This window comes from Microtus oregoni, unplaced genomic scaffold (genome assembly GCF_018167655.1).
Source record: "Microtus oregoni isolate MIOR12 unplaced genomic scaffold, Mior012 000025F_ref0000491, whole genome shotgun sequence".
NCBI classification, from domain to species: Eukaryota; Metazoa; Chordata; class Mammalia; order Rodentia; family Cricetidae; genus Microtus; species Microtus oregoni.
The window spans coordinates 21,842,350-21,860,255 of record NW_024543084.1 but is presented as its reverse complement, the minus strand read 5'-3'; the positions used below and the strand labels follow the sequence as shown (position 1 = coordinate 21,860,255).

At 46.1% G+C, this 17,906-nt stretch overlaps 2 protein-coding genes across 4 annotated transcripts in view; one reads left to right on the top strand and one right to left on the bottom strand.

Moving 5' to 3' along the window:
• The window catches only part of Nek6 (NIMA related kinase 6), a 74,825-nt gene extending 69,352 nt beyond the window's left edge, over positions 1 to 5,473 (top strand). For 2 of the 3 annotated variants that reach the window (XM_041674235.1, XM_041674236.1), the window contains 2 exons: positions 751 to 864; positions 3,269 to 5,473. In XM_041674235.1, coding sequence (XP_041530169.1) covers positions 751 to 864; positions 3,269 to 3,379 — 225 coding nt within the window. In that variant the 3' untranslated portion in view covers positions 3,380 to 5,473. The remainder of the gene's footprint in view (positions 1 to 750; positions 865 to 3,268) is intronic. The other variant, XM_041674237.1, reaches the window with a different exon arrangement.
• A 501-nt stretch (positions 5,474 to 5,974) lies between these two features.
• Positions 5,975 to 17,906, bottom strand: part of Psmb7 (proteasome 20S subunit beta 7) — a 59,584-nt gene continuing 47,652 nt past the window's right edge. Inside the window, exons 7-8 of the mRNA XM_041674238.1 lie at positions 8,532 to 8,683; positions 5,975 to 6,202 (exon numbers count right to left, since the gene is read on the bottom strand). Coding sequence (XP_041530172.1) covers positions 6,091 to 6,202; positions 8,532 to 8,683 — 264 coding nt within the window. The 3' untranslated portion in view covers positions 5,975 to 6,090. The remainder of the gene's footprint in view (positions 6,203 to 8,531; positions 8,684 to 17,906) is intronic.

The following is a 17,906-nucleotide window of genomic DNA, read 5'->3' as shown; positions in this document are numbered from 1 at the left end:
CCCCCTCCCCACATCTGTCCCAAGAGCATTAGCCCTTCATGCATGACCTTTCACTGAAGGTATCTTTCAGGCAGACATGTTCCCACCACTCTTTAGATATGTCAGTCCAAGTCAGGTATTACCATACCTGACTTGCCTGTAACCCAAGTACCCAAGAGTATGAGGCAGGAGGATTTCCATAAATTCAAGTCAGCCTGAACAAACAGAAATGGGCAGAGGAAGGAGCTTAGCTGCAAAGTGCTTGCCTTGTATGCATAAAGACTCAGCACTCTGCAAAAGCTGTGTGCTGGGCATGTGTACCGGGGAGGTGGGGACAGGCTGATCTCTGAGATAGCTTGGCATACCACTCATTGACAAGTGTCATGTCAAACGCTGTCTTAAAGAAAAGGTAACACCAGAAGCTGACTGTCCTGACTGTCCCCTGCATCACACACACACACACACACACACACACACACACACACACACACACAAAGACAATAATGAGAACCTGTTGGGCCCATACACCACCTAGGGGGCAGAGTCTCCATTCTTGTCAGTCAGTCCTTGGGAGAAGGGGAACTAGTGAGCTGGGGGACATGACCTCAGGACTCAACAGCACTTCCTTATTGCAATCCCAGCTCCTTAGGCTACAGGGAGAAGCCCACAGGACACTCACTGCACTGGGGACCAACCAGTGGTCCCTCTGGCTTCTGAAATCCTTTAGACCTTGAGGCTGATGGTTGATCGTCTATATCCCTTCCCTGGCAGATGGCAGCTCTCCAGAGCCCCTTCTATGGAGATAAGATGAATCTCTTCTCCCTCTGCCAGAAGATTGAGCAGTGTGACTACCCACCTCTCCCAGGGGAGCACTACTCTGAGAAGGTGAGCAAGCTGGGGTCCAGATGGAATGGTGCTGACGTTCCTGAGGCTTGTAGGAACAGCTCAGCTAGGAGCTGATGCCAGGCTAGGGGCATGATTACTAGGGAGGTGGGAGATGGGCACCCCAGGCTAGCTGGTTGGTCTCTTGCTCCATGTAACAGGCCTGTAACTCTGGAGGTTTTTGACTTTTCACATTTTATGCAGGATGCAGGGACTCTGGACAGTTACTGATTTTATGAAGTCATCCTCAGATTCATCATTTTATAGATGGGTTAAATTATATCTTCCTTGTGAGTAAACTATGAGGGGCAACTTTCAGGTCTCCTGGCACACTCCTGACAGGTCTGTATGCTCCCTTCACTGCCCTTAGAGGCTTGTTTTCCTCGTCTATAAAATGGAACCAAAACTAGAATCTCCTGTCCCGGTTCACAATAAGGATTAATCATGTGTCATGTTTAGTAGAGCCAAGCCAGCATCTACCACCACCATCAAAAGGAGCTATTGGAGGTAACAGCTTCATGTAAATGTTGCTAAACATCATTTGTTATGTCCGTTGAGAGTCTAAGGTCTTCCCAGGTCCACTCTACAGAACACAAGGCCACTGCCTCATGATAATGGCTCATAAGTATAACCCTTCCCTCATTATGTTTCCACTAAGGCAGTGTTCTCAACCTTTGGGGGCCAAAGGACCTTTTCACAGGGCCACCTAAGAACACTGGAAAACATATTTATATTACAATTTATAACAGTAACAAAATTAGTTATGAAATAGCAACAAAAATGTTAGATGAGGGTCACCATAACATTAGGACCTGTATTAAAGGTCGCAGCGTGAGGAAGGTTGAGAACCACTGCCTAAGGACAGCCCATCATCAGATGAGCTGAGGCTTTACAAGGAACTCCTTTTGCATGGAAGCTCTAAGCCAGCCTCCAAGTCCACTGGCTTTCAACCTGTTCAGTGGCCACCCCTGACGTGTGGCAGTCTGGAGTCTTTCTGCTCCAGTGGCTTGAGGAGTTCCCACTAGCCCCTCTGGTGACAGTATCTGTCTTCTGGAGAACAGGCTGGCTGGAAAGGAAGAACGGATTGCATTCTTCACAAAATTCATTGTTCCTTTCCTTGTTTAAACTAGAACTTCTGCTCTACAAGACATGTGACTTGGTTCCAATCAGTTCTGTGCTCCTGTGCCAGTCTGCCAGTGGGCATCATACACTCCACTTCAGAGAGCTCTATCTCTTTGGGCAGCCATTCTGCCTTACCAGCACATGCCCACGGCAGGAGCAGCTGCAGATTCTGTTACTTAGCACAGTGTATCCCTAAATACACCCCACTTTTAAAGCTTTATCTTAAGGTAGCTTGTCATTTTTGTTGTTTCTCCTTATGACTGGTAACTGTAGTCTGCTTCTAAGTGGTTGCAGGGCAGACTTCATCTTGATGTGGTTTTTGTATTTTTACCTGATGGGTCGGCCATGGTTCCCTTCCAGAGCAGCTTTAGAAATCACTGTTTGTAGATGACCTTGGACACCACCTTCAACTGCTCCTGGATTCCGGCTGTGGGATCACAAAATGCCAGGCAAAGGAGGGAAGCACATACTGTAGTTCTATAGACCAGTTAAGCCAGCTCAGTGAGGAAGCACAGTCCTAGCCCCTAACCTGAGGTGTATGCTGCAGCCCAGGGTCTCTGCAACATCCCTGGGCCTTCCCGGGGCTCTGCCTTCCTGAGGTCCTAGAGCTCTTTAGTCCAGGACCTCCCTCCCTCTATCTACTTTTGCTGGTATCACCAGCATCCCCAGCAGCAGGCACTGAGATGGAAAACTTTGCAGCCTGCCCAGTGTAGCACATTTAAGACCCAGGCTTTCTAAGGTCATTATTTTAATTACCATTAAAATGACTAGCATTCTGGCTATCAGAACGAGAGGGATAAGAGGCTTAAGGCACCCCTCCCCCACCCTGGCGGGCAAAGCCTTCAGTGTCTGGATAATTAAAAGCGTGTCTTTCATGAGCACAATGAAGAGGCCAGGGGGTGTTCAGACTGCAGCCTTGCTGCATGTTAATGCATTTATTATGATCAATAAGCCCTTTCCTTGAGTTTTCTCTGGTTTGGGCTTTGTGTGACTGACAGCAGACACACATGTGCAGAGTGCTCACACTCATGAATCTGCACAAAGGTGTGCACAGCTGAAAAATGATGATTATTTGAGGGTAACAACTCTCAGGGTCTCAAAGCATCACCTCTGGAACCAGACAGGCCTAGGTATGCATGGGCCTAGCCTCCCCAAAAGCTGTGTGATCATACCTTATCCTGCAAAGCATTCTTCACTTGAAAGGGGACAACAGTGCCATCTGAGGTGCCATGTTGCAAAACATGTGGATGTAGGTTTAACTAACAGAACTGCTCTTTCCTTGTAGCTTCGGGAGCTGGTCAGTATGTGCATCTACCCTGACCCCAACCACCGACCTGACATTGGATATGTGCACCAGGTGGCTAGGCAGATGCATGTCTGGACATCAAGCACCTGAATGCAGCATGCCTCATCAAAGCCATCCACCACTTGTCTTACTTGAGTCGTCTCCCCCGAGTGGCACCTGGAAGTTCCCAAAGCCAAGACCAGAGGGCTCAGCAGGCTCCCAAAAGTGGCTGCCTCAGCCAGTGAGCTGAAAGCAGCTGGGTTATGGTCAAACTCCAAAGTCCTTTTTTTGAACTGTTGCAGACAATCTGAGCTGGGCTATTAGTGGGGGAAGGGGCTTAGGCAGTCACTGAAGCCCCTTGTGCCAACTGCAATGTGAACCTCTGCCTGGTCCTTTCAGACCTGTGCAGGCCCACAGTGTCAGGAGGCTTGCAGGGAACAGGGTAAGGGTGTGGGTGAGCCTTTGCAAAAATGGCCACCAGCAGTTGTTTTTAGTTCTTAGTACCTTTCACACAACCCGGCTGTGTGCTTCATTTACTCTCTTGTAAGGGAAATGGAAATAACAGTTTAGAGTAGAGATTTCCCTAATACCTTCTCTGCATTTTATAACTGGTGAGTGACAGTGACTAGCACCCAGCATCAGACATTGAGAGGTGTGGCGTCCCTGCCACGTACCATGGCCTCCTGGAATGCTGTGGCTCACTGAAGGATAAGTGCGCAGCATTATCTATCCATGGGAAGAGATCAAGAAAAATCCAAGAGCTTTGCCCTCACACTGCGCTTTACAAATTCTGGTTCTGTATCTTCCTAGTGTGACTTGGACAAGTTTGTTGGCCTTTCTGAGCCTTCATTTCCTCATCTGCAAAAAGGATTAATGAGTCATCTATCTTCCAGGTGACTGACAGGGTCTTAAACAAAAGATATTACTTAGGCAAGGCAGCCTAGATTTGTTATCCCAGCACTTGGGAGGCAGAGGCAGGAGGGTTAAGGGGAAGTTTGAGATTGGACTGGACTACATAAGACCCTATCTCAAAAAAAAAAAAAAAAAAGAGAGAGAGAGAGAGAGAGATGCAAATCAGCCAGCAGTGGCAGGTGATCCAAAAATGCAGCCTGTCACTCTTTCAGAAAACTCAAGTCCGTGACCATGAGAGTCAAGAATTAAAAATACAACTGTATTAAGTGCAGGAAAAGCAGAAATATGTTCATTTACTTTTTGTTCTCAATAGGATTAACTGTGAAGACTAACTTATAAATGTGAATTTAAGGAAACTTAAGTGCTGGAGGAAACAGTCTGAATTATTTTGTTCTACTATGCCAGTGGTTCTCAAACCTCTATATTCCAAAAATATTTACATTATGATTCCTAACAGTAGCAAAATTACAACTATGAAGCAGCGACAAAATAACTTTATGACTGGGATCAGCACACCGTGAGGAGCTGTACTAGAGGCTCACAGCTTTAGGAAGGAACAACTGATATTGATATATCTATGCAGTACTACAGTACTCAAGCAATACCTGCTTGGTGACAGGCCAGTGGTGCTGTGTCTTGTCATATGTTTAAGTCATTGCCAGGTGAACTTACTACCCAGAGCTCCCAAAAATAGGGTCCCTGGCTGGCCACCACTCTCCGCACAGAGCCTGCACTCCAAGGAGGGCCTCTGCTCTTTAGACAAAATGGGAAGGGGGTGACTGCTGAGCGGCTCAGGGGTGGCCCTAACAGCACGTCAGTGTCATCTTGGACTGCAGACCAAATCCAGCACACAGCAGCAGCACAACTTCTTGAGGCACCTTTAGCAGCAACTTGCAGGCCCCAGACGTCCAAGGAATACCAGAATATCTTTAAGTTCCCCAAGTAATTCTGAGAATCATCAGCCAAGCTGCCGCCCTCAATAAATAAACCCACTGTATTCACTCAAGCTGGCTCCAGCAGTTTCCAACAAGGGAAGCGGGCTCTGTGGAGCGCCCCACAGTACATGCTCTGGGAGGACCAGAGTAGCTATCTCCTGCCCAGCACTGACTCCTCAAAGTTTTCCTGACTCTTGGTAAGCACCGCGTCTGCTCTCAGAGGCTGTTCTTGTGTCCCTCGCACAATTAGCCTTTTAATTTCAGTTGTCCATCCACTGCCCAAACCAAGAGAACCATCTGGCCAATAAAATGGCCTCTGATGTCCAGAGTCTCCACCAATCATCATCCAGAGAGCAGTGCAAAGCTATGTCCTAATTATCATAAACAACAAACCCCAAGCACTGCTTTGATTGTTACGAGAATGGCCAGAGTGGAGCTCACCAGTTTCACACAGCTACCTTTCTCTGGACCTGAGCATGCATAGTCCACGACCTCAAACTGAAGGTATCTGTCTCGTGTATCTATGTGGAAGGCAGCGTAGGATACCAGGGTAAACTTGGAGTCTTGTGCATGCAAGGCAAGCTGTCCACTGGGTCATGCCACAGCCCAAGACTCCTTCACTGCTTTCCACCTGAAATGCAGGCTGCTAGATACTGAATCACCCTGTTAGGAAGGACAGACGCGTGGGGCTGCCTCTAAGTGAAAACGAAGTAAGCAAGCACAGGCCTGGGTCATAGCCAGTCACTCGGAGAGCCAAAGGAACTCATTCTGGTTTCAGGCCACACCACTGACACACCCTGGAACTCAGGACACAGGAGAGTCAGGTCAGCAGAGCCCAGACCCATAGTCCAGCACTCACTGGGTTTTGTCTTTTTTTTAATTGAGCCTCACTCGGCAAGCAGTAGCCGAATGTATGTTTTGGAGCGTGGTGCACCCCAGTTACTCAAAGATATAACCAACCACCCCCAGCACCATTCACGAAGTGTCCATGGTCTGGACAGTCTCTTCTAGCACCTCGATCTCCAGAGTGGTGACTTTCTCAGTGAGGACAGCTGTAGTGCCTTTCTCACACCTGTACCGGCCAAACCTGATGAGAGAAACAAAAGCAGTTAGGCCAAGACAGACACTGTGCCCAGACAGCAACAGGCTTGACTGGAGTCCTGGGGCTTCAGAGAGTCAACTGCCAAATGCTACAAAATGGGGCACTTGAAGGGTATGTGTTAACACTTAAGAGATAATACAAAAGCACTGGTTTTCCATTTTCCTTCAACACTCCACCATCCTCAGTACATGATGTATTTGGTCATTTGACTTCAGGCTGTCACTTCCTTAAAACTTACGTCCTTCCATGTAGCAATGTGAGTGACACAATATGGCCTTCTGCCCCACAACTCTAGAAGCACCAGCAATACAACTAACATAGTCCAGACATCACTTCAGAACACACAAGGCCAACTGTCCTTGGGGCAGGTCTCTGAGCCAAGTGCGCACCCTGATCCACATGTGATCTCCTACCTCTCCAGAATCCTGATGCTGCCAAATACAGTACAACAACAACTTCTCATGCTGGGATGACAGTTTCAGTAAGCTGGTACCCACCAATGGGAGCTGTACCCTGATCAGATACTCGTAGGAAATTCTCCATTCAAACAGGCACTTGGGCCGGGGGTGGGGGGTAGAAAGAAAGAGTACCTGATGCTCAGGTAGGTGGACTTTAGGAGAAGGTACTTTTTCAAAACACATTTGTCCTTGTTCCCTTAAGGTTTAAAGATATCTTTTGGTGTGTACCAGACTGAGCTACTGGCAGTTAAGTGTTGCCTTGAGACCAAAGTCCCAGTGGCCCAAGAGGCTGACTCATCTGACCTTTACCCTGTCTTTAGGGGGAGTGGACATGAGAGCCCCATACCTTTTGGGTTAGGCTGTCGGCCTTAGCAGCATACAGGGCAAGAGCCAGGTTCATAGTGGCTAAACGCATGGAGCAACTGGCAAGCCTTTGCCCTCACCTCTTGCCCGTACTGGGGAGGGTTCCTTATCTAGGCAGCATTCTCACAGTCATCAGTCCAGAGGAGAGTGGGATTCTGAAGTGTGAAGATCCTGGTGCTGCCCCAGAGCAGATTACTGCTCACCTGCCTGTGCTTAGCCCCTTCCTCGTCACCCTACCAGCCTCCTCACCACATCGCTGGGTCTAAACCCACACGAAGGCTAGGATGGAATTTGGAGCCTCACACATTCTAGGCACATGTTCTGCCACAAAACCACATCTCTGGCTCCACACTGCTTCCTTTAGCACAAAGGTTCCTTTTGCAACCATGCCCAGTTTTCAAAGGTGGCTTTTAGAATTCTCTACCTAGGGAACTGATTATTCAATCCACATGGAGCAGACCCACTCCCCAGTTCTCTTCCCAAAGGATCAGCATCCTTCAGTGGAAGCTGGTCTCCTAAATCACCCCTGTATATTAGAGGCAGCTTCCTTCCCATTTCACTCAAGATCTGAGGAGCTGGGATCACACTAGCCTAGCTCTATCATTTCAAATACAGGACTGATACCCACAGCCACCATCCCAACCAGCAGCCACCCCTTAACCCATTCCAGAGCTGTCTGACACTAAGCTTCCACAATGCCGATAGCAGCCAACGACAAAGAGCTACTGGCACTTTCCTTGTCAATCTAGAGCTAGGGATCCTCAGTGGGTGTAGAAGCCTTGCAGAGGTCTGCACTACTAACCAGAGCCCAGGCCCAGTTACTGCTCACTGACTTAGATGACTGTGGCTAAACACAGAACTCGGAACCCACAGTGCTCAAGCAGCTGAACACCTATAAGAACTGTCAATCAACGAGCTACAGGTAAATGCAGACACCAGGTCCCAGGCCTTTTGGATGTAGAATATCACCTCACAGCTTGGATCTTGGTTTGTACCACTGAGGGGAAGCATCCAGAGAGCACAGGCCACAGGTTCAGTGGCACAACTCCCTTCAGCATGAACAACAGATAATGACCATGGCCACAATTCAGAGGCTGCTAGCCACTGGATTAGAACCTTTAGGATGTCTTGGGACAGTCTGCATAAAAGTTTGTGGACTGGCAACTATGAAACGCAAACACCTCACAAGATGCCATTCCTGGCTTAAGATGCTGAAGAAAACATGAGGGGAGGGAGGAAAGAGGAGAGACCTCTGTCCCAGCTTTCAGCCTGAAGCTCTCTCCTGTCAACACACAGTAGATGAAGACACTTCTCCACACCTGACCACAGCCTGTGATCATAAACTAGCAGCCTGGACTCAAGACCTGCTGTATAAGCTGCTTTAGAACTCAGGCTTTTCTCAGTGTGGGAAAGAATCCAGAAAACCCAATCCAGATGACACGGAAATTCCAAAGGTGACAGGACACAAGGAAAATGCCATGTCCTTCACTTACCTGGTCCCCTTCTTATTGGGCACCGAGTAGGGACGCAGAAAGTCCAGCTTGCTCTTACTGATGACACACAGATCAATGTTGCTTCCAGATCCCAAGTCATTAAAGATGCCAGCTGCGATAGCCTCACTCACCAACTTCTTTGCTTCTTCCTCCTAAGAAAGCAAAGGGCAGCCAAGATGATTTGTGCTCATGAAGAATGGTGGGCTGCTCAGAAACACACAGGATGCTTCATACATGCGTTTGTGGTGCTGCTTAAAATTTCCCTAAAACTATGACATTTTCAACACCCATTTTTCTTTCTTTTCTTTTTTTATTTGTTTGTTTTTCGAGACAGGGTTTCTCTGTAGCTTTGGAGCCAGTTCCTGAACTCTTCTCAAACTCACAGCGATCGCCTGCCTCTGCCTCCCAAGTGCTGGGATTAAAGTTGTTTGCCACCACCGCCTGAGCCTCAACACCAGTATTTCAAAAGAGAACTGGCCTAAAGCTTTGTAGGTGATAAGTGGGGGACAGGCCTTTCATCCCTTCATGCCCGAGTCCCTTCCTCACACGGTGTCTCCCATCATATGCCGTCAGCACCCACCATTTAAAGACTCAGTGAGCTGTTCTGTGGTGCCCAGAGGAAATGGCACTATTAGAAGGTGTGGCTTTGTTAGAGGAAGTGTGTCACTGTGGGGTGGGCTTTGAGGTCTCCTTTGCTCAAGCTAAACTCAGTGTGGTACACACAGTTCACCTGTTGCCTGTGCATCAAGGTGTAGAACCCTCAGCTCCTTCTTCAGCACATCTGACTGCAAACCACCATGCTTCCCACCATGAAGATAACAGGCTAAACTTCTGAAACTGTAAGGAAGCCTCAATTAAATGTTTGCCTTTATAAAAGTTGCCATGGTCATGATGTCTCTTCACAGCAACAGAAACCCTAACTAAGACATCTTCATAAGGGCCGGGCAGTAAATATTTTAGATTCCTGGGCATGCTTGTTGACTGTTATAACCTCGCAATACAACCACCTAGCACAAAACAGTCAAAGACCATGCATAAACAGGGTGATTATGTGTCCCAATAAAACTTTATTAATCCAGGTGTCAGGCTGGATTTGACTCATGGGCTTAGTTTGCTAAATGATCAAAGTATCTTAACAGTGACTCCAGGAGAGAATCCTCCCACCCATGGATGGGGAAGACAAAGCTGCAGTTTATAAAATAAAGGAGAAAGGTAAACAGGCTCAGAAAAACACAAAAACTACTAGCTAACAAAACCAACTTCCTGGTAACATAATGGAGAAAGTCAGCACCGTGGGGCTGAGACAAGCTGATACCAAAGCACAATTGTAGTTCCGGGGAGTGACACATTAAGACTACTTGCTCCTGAAGAATTTGTCTCTACCCTCTATGAACCTACAAGTTCACTGAAGTGACTTGCTGCTTCTCCCAAAAGTTCATTAACATTTTTAGTCAAGAGCCATCATATGCCAAGTGAGACACCAGAGCCAGAGGTCCCAGAACCTCACCCTCTTGGGATTTTAGAAGTTCACTGGGAGCCTCAGACCCATGTGACTGCTCCAGGGCATGACAAGGGTCAAAGAGTGACAATAATGGCTGCCTCCGTGAAGTTTCAAGGAGAGCAGAAGGCAGCCTGTAAACAAAGGCACCCAGGAAACTGGTGCAGTGCAAGGCAGCACGATAGAAATCCTTTATGCAGCAAGGAGAGAACGAGCCAGCCTTTTCTATGTGCTTCATCTGGCACAGGGTACAGACATGCGAGCCAAGCAAAATGCACACATCTCAGTAAACAACCTCCAGCTCCAACTCCCATGCACCAAATGCCCCAAATCTGGCCTAAGAATCTTGATGGACAAATAAATTCAAGGCTTTACGTTGTGAGAGAATCCGAGCCAGGCTGGAATACTAGTGACAGGAGTGCCCTCTACAGACCCAGAGGAGGAAAGGAAGCTCTGCAAGAGAGGAAGGGATCCTTACAAAACCAGCAGCCAGACACATTCGTGAGGGCAGTAAAGCAAGTTATTCTTATGTGCATGTGCACAGTGCTGTAAGAATTCACCCCACAGGACTGACCACCTACCTAATCAGGAACTCTCTCCTGGGACTCTCAATAGTCCCACAGAAGCCTTACCAGAAACCAGAAAAAGTGGCAGAGCAGATGGTAGTGGAGACTGCTCCCACATAGACAGCAAAACCTAACCATCCGCTTAACAAATGCAACCTCATTCCAACTCACTTTGCATATTAACCAACCTTAGATGTGCATGTGCACGCATGCTGGGAGCGCCCTGCTTGCTCCCCTGCTCAGGGCTGCCATCCCTTCTCCCCCTTCTCTTTTCTCCACTTAACCATTGCCTCTCTTTGTCTGTTCTCATCTCTGTTGCTGGTGCTCTGAGCAGGGCACATGGGACAGGGAGGAAAAGAAACAAAAAACCCAACAACAACAACAACAAAAAAAAAACCAAAGAAACAAAAACCCAATAGGCAGCACTTAGCACTGCAGACCTTTAGTTCCCAAGGGAGGATGATGTAGAGGGCGTGGAAACATGAATTGCGTTACTCATGCCTGTCTCCGTTCAATTGGAGCACCTGCGTCAAGTGCAGGTGATTTTCCGATTTTGCAAACATTTGGAAATGGAAGCAGTTTGCTGGTAAAAGCACATTTCAAAAAAGTTCAAAAACTTGACTGTATTATGTATAATTTGGTTCAATTGTAAAAATCATCATTATAAAAAAAAATCATCATTATATAGTCAAGTGTAAAGGCTTTTAAAAATTGGGGAAACATTTAAAGCTTCTTCACCAATTCTAGGGGAGATGATTATTTGAGGAACTCCAGCTCCTGTGTTTGTCTGTCTGTCTCTGACACACACAGACACACCCACACCCATATGTTATAAACTGAGTCAGGCACCTGAATAACCATTAACCAGTTTCACTCCAGCCCCCAAACACCTTCTGATGCTCATACTAAGTATGGCTGAGAGGGAGCCCCATGGTAACACAGCTAGCAGTAAACAGTAAATAGTAAAACAGGTTTGTAGTAGCCACAAGTCATATTAGCTAACAAATAACCTTTCTCGGGCTCTGGGATCTTCGCAAATCAGGGACACCAAAGCTGTGTCACTCCCTGTCACTATGAGCCTCGATACCTGGGTTAAGTTTAAGAACAGTGGCTGCCAATTTCTGTGTGGTCCAAGTATCAGGTCCTTGGCAGTCACCTCTATTGTGGAGTGGAGGACCTTGTGCTTCCCACAATCCCATAGACTACCTGCCTGACAAGGGCCTCTCTGTTTTCCACAGTGCTGAAGTAATGTTCCTACAATCTCGTGCCAGGAATCAAAATCAAGATGAAGGTTTTATTTCATGTCCTTCTCCTAACCAAACTCCCTCAAAACACCAGGAGGCTGAAAGTGACTATTGCCTACCCATTGCTTACACAGTCTCTTCAAGAAGTATTTCCAGAGACCTAGTAACTTGAGAACCTGCTTTATATGTCAAATACTGACTTGGATTTCTAGGCACAGATATACCTATACCACTAGTAAATTTATGTATTTTTTTCCTTATAGTAAAATTTTGCAGTTAAATAACTTTTGTATTTAACATGTGCTATTGATGTTTTGGGCAACTATCAAGAAAATCCTAAGAGGTGGAGAAAACACCTCGTTTTATCATCTTTGGCACACAGAACATTCAAGAAATATTGTTTATTTCTCTAGGAGTCAATCTTTCTAGGACTCTGCACCTACCTCCCTTTTCTGGAAGCATTGAGGTGATCTGGGTCTTGAGCAACATCTGCCTGGGACAGGTGCTGCAGAGGGGCTCTGACCCAGTCATGCAGACCCTGTATCCCCAGCTGCCCAGGCCCAGGTGCTGTATTCTCTCCCTGCTGTGCAGCATCTTCCTCCAACCAGCCAGCTGCTCATGGATTTACATTGTTTATCTCAAGGGAACTTCAGTGTTAGACCTACAGGACACATCCCTGCTACAGGAAAAAGAGCCATCCAGCATAAAAGAGCAGCTTAAAAACACATACAGAAGACTATGACCCTGCCGACAAATAAATAAACAAACAAACAAACAAATCACAGGAGGGTCTCAGGCTCAAGACAGACAGAATTCTATCTTCAGACTCCTACATCCTGTAGCCACCTCTCTGAGATCGCTCTTCTCCTCCCTAATATAATACATTCTACCTCACAGGTCTGCTGCAAAAACTAGAAATCAAGCACAGAAAGCAACTACTATAGTGATTGGCGCATGGCAAATGCTTAACGGCTGGTAACATACTTAATAAAACAAGCCAGAGGGCTCCTGAAAAGACTCGGCCACCTCTCAGCCAGAGAAAGGCGGGCGGACCAGTCAAATCTGCTGACAAACCTTCACCCAGTGCCATGGAGAAATTCCTGTAATAATTAATACAAGCAAAGCACACTCCCTAAAAGTTCAGAGAATATAAAAGGAGCACTTCTTTCTTTATGGCTACAAAGACCAAACTAACTGGGAGTATCAGTCCCGCGGGCCACCCTGCTCCTTAAATGAGATCACAGTAAGAGTGATGTACTGCGCTCCACGTCAGCTGTGACAAGCAGCACTTTATAGAGCTATCTGTTTGTCTCCATCACTGCACCACACAATGGGTCCCTGGACTCCAATGTGCAGCTCCATTTACCGCTACATGACAAATGGGCAGCACTTGTAAAAGGCACAAAGAGGTCCACGTCGGCCATGTAATGGTCACCACAGCTGTACCCGAGTGCTTGAGGGGACAAAACAGACCCCCAAGTTCATTAAACTGACCAGTAATGGATCTTTCAAAAAGTGCCTTAGGAATCGTACAGAAAAGGCTAAAATAAATAACTCAGCATGGAAGGCTAATCTGAAACGGTGTTTGATAAATTATTTATACCACAGGCGATTGTCTGCATTTAATATTGGAGCTACTAGTAGCATCTTTAAAAGATGATTTATGTGTTGTAACGCTATTAAACTTTATATTGGCCCACTGCTAGCTATAAAGTCTGCTGAGATTTAGAGAATGAGTTTTAAACTGTCACTGCAATATCATAGGAGATGGAGACTGTATTAAATCTTTACTTGAAACCTGTTATCTAGAGAGTTGTGTTTTGTAGACACTCACAAACTGATAGATTACCTCTGCATCTGCTACAGTGTGGGTCCAAATAGTACTGCAGAGAAACTTCTCCACATTATCCCATATACAGTTACAATCCAATTCCTCTTCTCACTAAAGTGATCTTAGATATGCCAGCCAATGGGCACCCTGCACTGTTCAGCTTCAAATTAATCCTCTTTAAAGAAACCCTGTGCAACCTGACAGTTATGGCTATGCATACCGAGCATACTTAGGCCAGGAGCAAGGAAAATATTAAGTATATATTTGACTAAGAGCCTAACATACTATTTATTTGCAATGTAAAAATGCATGTATATGGCAGTCATTTGAAACAATACATTTGTAACTAAAAATTTTAGAATTTAAAAAGAAACAAAATTGATTCTTTGTAGGAAAATACCTTCTGTTAAATAGCTAGATAGAAGGTATGGGAAAGGGAGGAAGTGGCCTCTGTCATGAAGGGCAGGGTTCTCTGTGCCTACTGCTTGTTTTTACTGCCTTGGAGATGGGCGGGGGGGCCACTATACGTGCACCAAGAAACCAGAGGATGATGTTGACGTTGGTGCCTTCCTCAGTTGCTTTCCACCTTTTTGGTTTTTTGAGATAGGGTTGCTGCTCACTAAACCTGAAGCAAACTGACTGGCTAGACTGACTTGTAAACTAACCCCAGGGATCTGCCTGTCTCAGTGGGCCTACTGTTGGAATTTTTTTACATGGCTGACATACACACAAGCGCGCGCGCGCGCACACACACACACACACACACAATATGGCATGGTGGTACATGCCTTCAGTCCTAGCACTCTTGAGGCAGATGTAGTGATGGAGGCCAACCTAATCTTCATAATGAATTCCAGGACAGTTAGGGATACATAGTAAGAGCCCATCTCATAGAGGTTAAAAATTAAAGGTTAAATCATAAATCAATCAGAACTTAGTTTATTAAAATAATTCAAATTAATCTTGGAAAACTCACATAATCTTTCTTTACTTTGATTTGGAACAGCAAGCTTTTCTATGCTTGATTAAACAGAGACCTTGAACTCCATCATCCACGTATGCAAACACATACACAAGAAATAACAGCCTACTGCTCTGATGATCTGAAGCAGAGCAGGTTAAGTCTGGGTGTGGTTTTTGAGTTTGAGTTCTTAAACATGGACAACACTTCTACACTTCATACCTTTTCCAACTTTGTATCCCAGGAAATCAGTGTCCAACATGTATAACCATAAGTTAAGGAACAATCTCTACTTCAAACATACAGCTTTGCTAGACTCAAAGACAAAGATAAAGGACAGGCCAATACCAAAGAGAGAAATTCCAAATTTATGCCAGTCTCAACTGGAGGTCACTCAAGGACAGTTAACAGCAAGGAAGAAAGGGCTTGAATATGACATCTTGTAGTGACCTGTTAATAGGCTGAGGTTTTAACTATACCATTGATGGGGCCTAAATTTAATGGCTGGTAGGTGAATAAAACTTAGAGCTCGAAAGAGTATTTTAAAAGTTCCCTCCCCCAGTAGTAGGCTTCTTACACAAATGTGATGTATCCCACATGTGGCCACATCCTTTACAGTAGAAAAGTTAATTTGTTTTTCAGACTGGGGTGGGTGACAAAGTAAAGACGTCCAAATTTCAGGTCTGGCATGAGCTCTTGGGGACTGCCTGTCGAATACCTACAAATCACTGTGTAGAAGTAAATAGCAACTGGGCCTTTAAAGTTACCAATTTCGACAAATATCTGTATTTCAGCCGATACCTGGAATCCAAGCCCTTGGGAGACTTCGGAAGGAAGATCATCAAGTTCAAGGCCAGCCTGGGCTAAAAGCAAACCTTATCTCAAAAAACCAAACTTGAGTCTCTGTCTCTATCTGACCCACACAGGAGCACTGGATTGAGCTCCCAAGGTCCCAATGAGGAGCAGAAGGAGGGAGAACATGAGCAAAGAAGTCGGGACCACGAGGGGTGCACCCACCCACTGAGACAGTGGAGCTGATCTATTGAGAGCTCACCAAGACCAGCTGGACTGTGACTGAAAAAGCATGGGATAAAACTGGACTCTCTGAACATGGCGAACAATGAGGGCTGATGAGATGCAAAGGACAATGGCACGGGGGTTTGATCCTACGTAATGTGATGGCTTTGTGGGAGCCTAGCCAGTTTGGATGTTCACCTTCCTAGATATGGACGGAGGTGGGAGGTCCTAGGTCTTACCACAGGGCAGAAAACCCTGACTGCTCTTTGGACTGGAGAGGGAGGGGGAAAGGAGTGGGGGGAGGGGGAGAAGGGTGGGAGGAGGGGGCATAGGGTGGGAGGAGGGGGAGGGAAATGGGAAGCTGGGAGGAGGTGGAAACTTGTTTTGTTTTGTTTTTCTCCTTTTCTCAATAAAAAAAGAAAAAAAAAAACCAAACTTGAGGGCTTGCTTTTAAAGTTTCTAGTTCCCATTAGAGATAGCCTGTAACTCCAGATCCAGGAGATCCGATGGCTCTGGCCTTCATCAGCACCTTTACTCTATGTGCAAATACACACACATACACACACACACACACACACACACACACACACACAGTTTAAAATAAACCCGTTTTTAAAATCAAACTTAAAAAATGAATGAAAGAACAAGTAAGTTTAAACAAAAAAAAAAGATGGAATGTGTCCTTCTGATTGGAGTGGTACAAGCTGTTCTCCTGGGACAGCTCAGTATGCTGCCCTGTGTGGACGCACCAGGATGTCAGTGATGCAATTCACCAAGGAAAGCTTGTTTTGTGGTGGGTGCAGGAGAGATTTTAGGAGTTCTCAGAAAGGATAGGAAGGCCCATCTGGGCTGTCCCAGATAATCTGAGTCCGAAAACCCTGACAATAGCTAGAGACTTGGAGTGCACACAAGCTGTAGTAACAATGGGCCAGAAAAGGCTAGAAAGAACAAAGCTCTAGAAAGCCTTGTCACTCACTGAGCTGTAGCCTGCAAGAATGGAGACAGTGCCTCTGTCCAAGGGCTCCGAAGAAGAATAAAAAGACAGGAATCTCCAGGCACACAGGATTTACCAATCTATTGATGAGCTCTAGGGCAGAAGAAAGAAGCTGCAGTAAACTGCTGTGCTGAACACCCATGCCTCCTTCCGCCGCCCTTGTCTGCTTCTACAGGTGAGAACACGAGGGCGCACACAAAGCTTGGCGGATGCACCCACAGGCACTTGGCTGCGAGTGAAAAGAGCCAGGGATCTGTGCCAAACTAGTGCCTGGCACCACCAAAGTCTCTCTCCCTATCCTACCATTAGGAAAACTGACGGCAGGCAAGTGGTTCTACTGGAATCTATGACAGTGACTGGAAAGAAAATACCTAAGCTTCCAAAGGGAAAAGGACCAAAAGAGATGAGAACATATTGCTTTCCACAAGGACAGGAGATCAGCATTCACAGCACAATGAACACAAACACATTTCCAAGGCTGCACTGAATCAAATGTAAGGAGAGAAAAGAAAAAAAAGCCAAAGTTTAAAAAGAATGTGGTAAATATGCCTAGTAATTCTCAAAATCTATTATCGCGCTCCTGAACTAAAATGGCCAGATAAACAGTTTATCACTGAAAACAGGAAGGAAGGTGAGGAGATTAGACCTGGGCTTGGGATGCAGTTCAGTGACAGAGTAAGCGCTTTACACCTGTGATACCCTAGGCTCAATCTCAGTTCTAAAAGGGGGAAGGAGGGAAGGAAGGAGGCAAAGGTGTGGCAGGAAAGGGGATAAAAACAGAAGGGAATCTGTAGCATAGGTCTCAACAGTAGCATAGGTCTCAACAGATCTAAGTCCCATCCTGTGGCCAGGTACCTGCAAATGCTCAAGGCCAGTGGAGAGTGTCCTCTGCACTATCCTGCTTCTATAGCCTCAAAATCTAAGAATGATGGGCAGAAGAGCCAAGAACGAACAGAGTACCGCATTCTAGAAAATTTCAAGATAGTCACAAATAAAGCAAATTTCAAGTCATGCAAAATTGTTTACAAAATGTCTAGGTTCAATCAGCTCTGCATGAATGCACGCCTGGATGTAATCACATACTTCAGGCACCACTGTACTAGGGAAGAGGTCTGAGCAGAGCCTGTCAGGGAGGAACATTGAAATCCCTAAGGAGAAAGGAATCTTACTAGGTTGAAATGCGTGCTACCAAGAGGCAGGCTTGAAAAAGAAGTGGGTAGTCAGAGGTTTTACTAGTCAGGTCTTGAGAACTGGACCAAGTCTT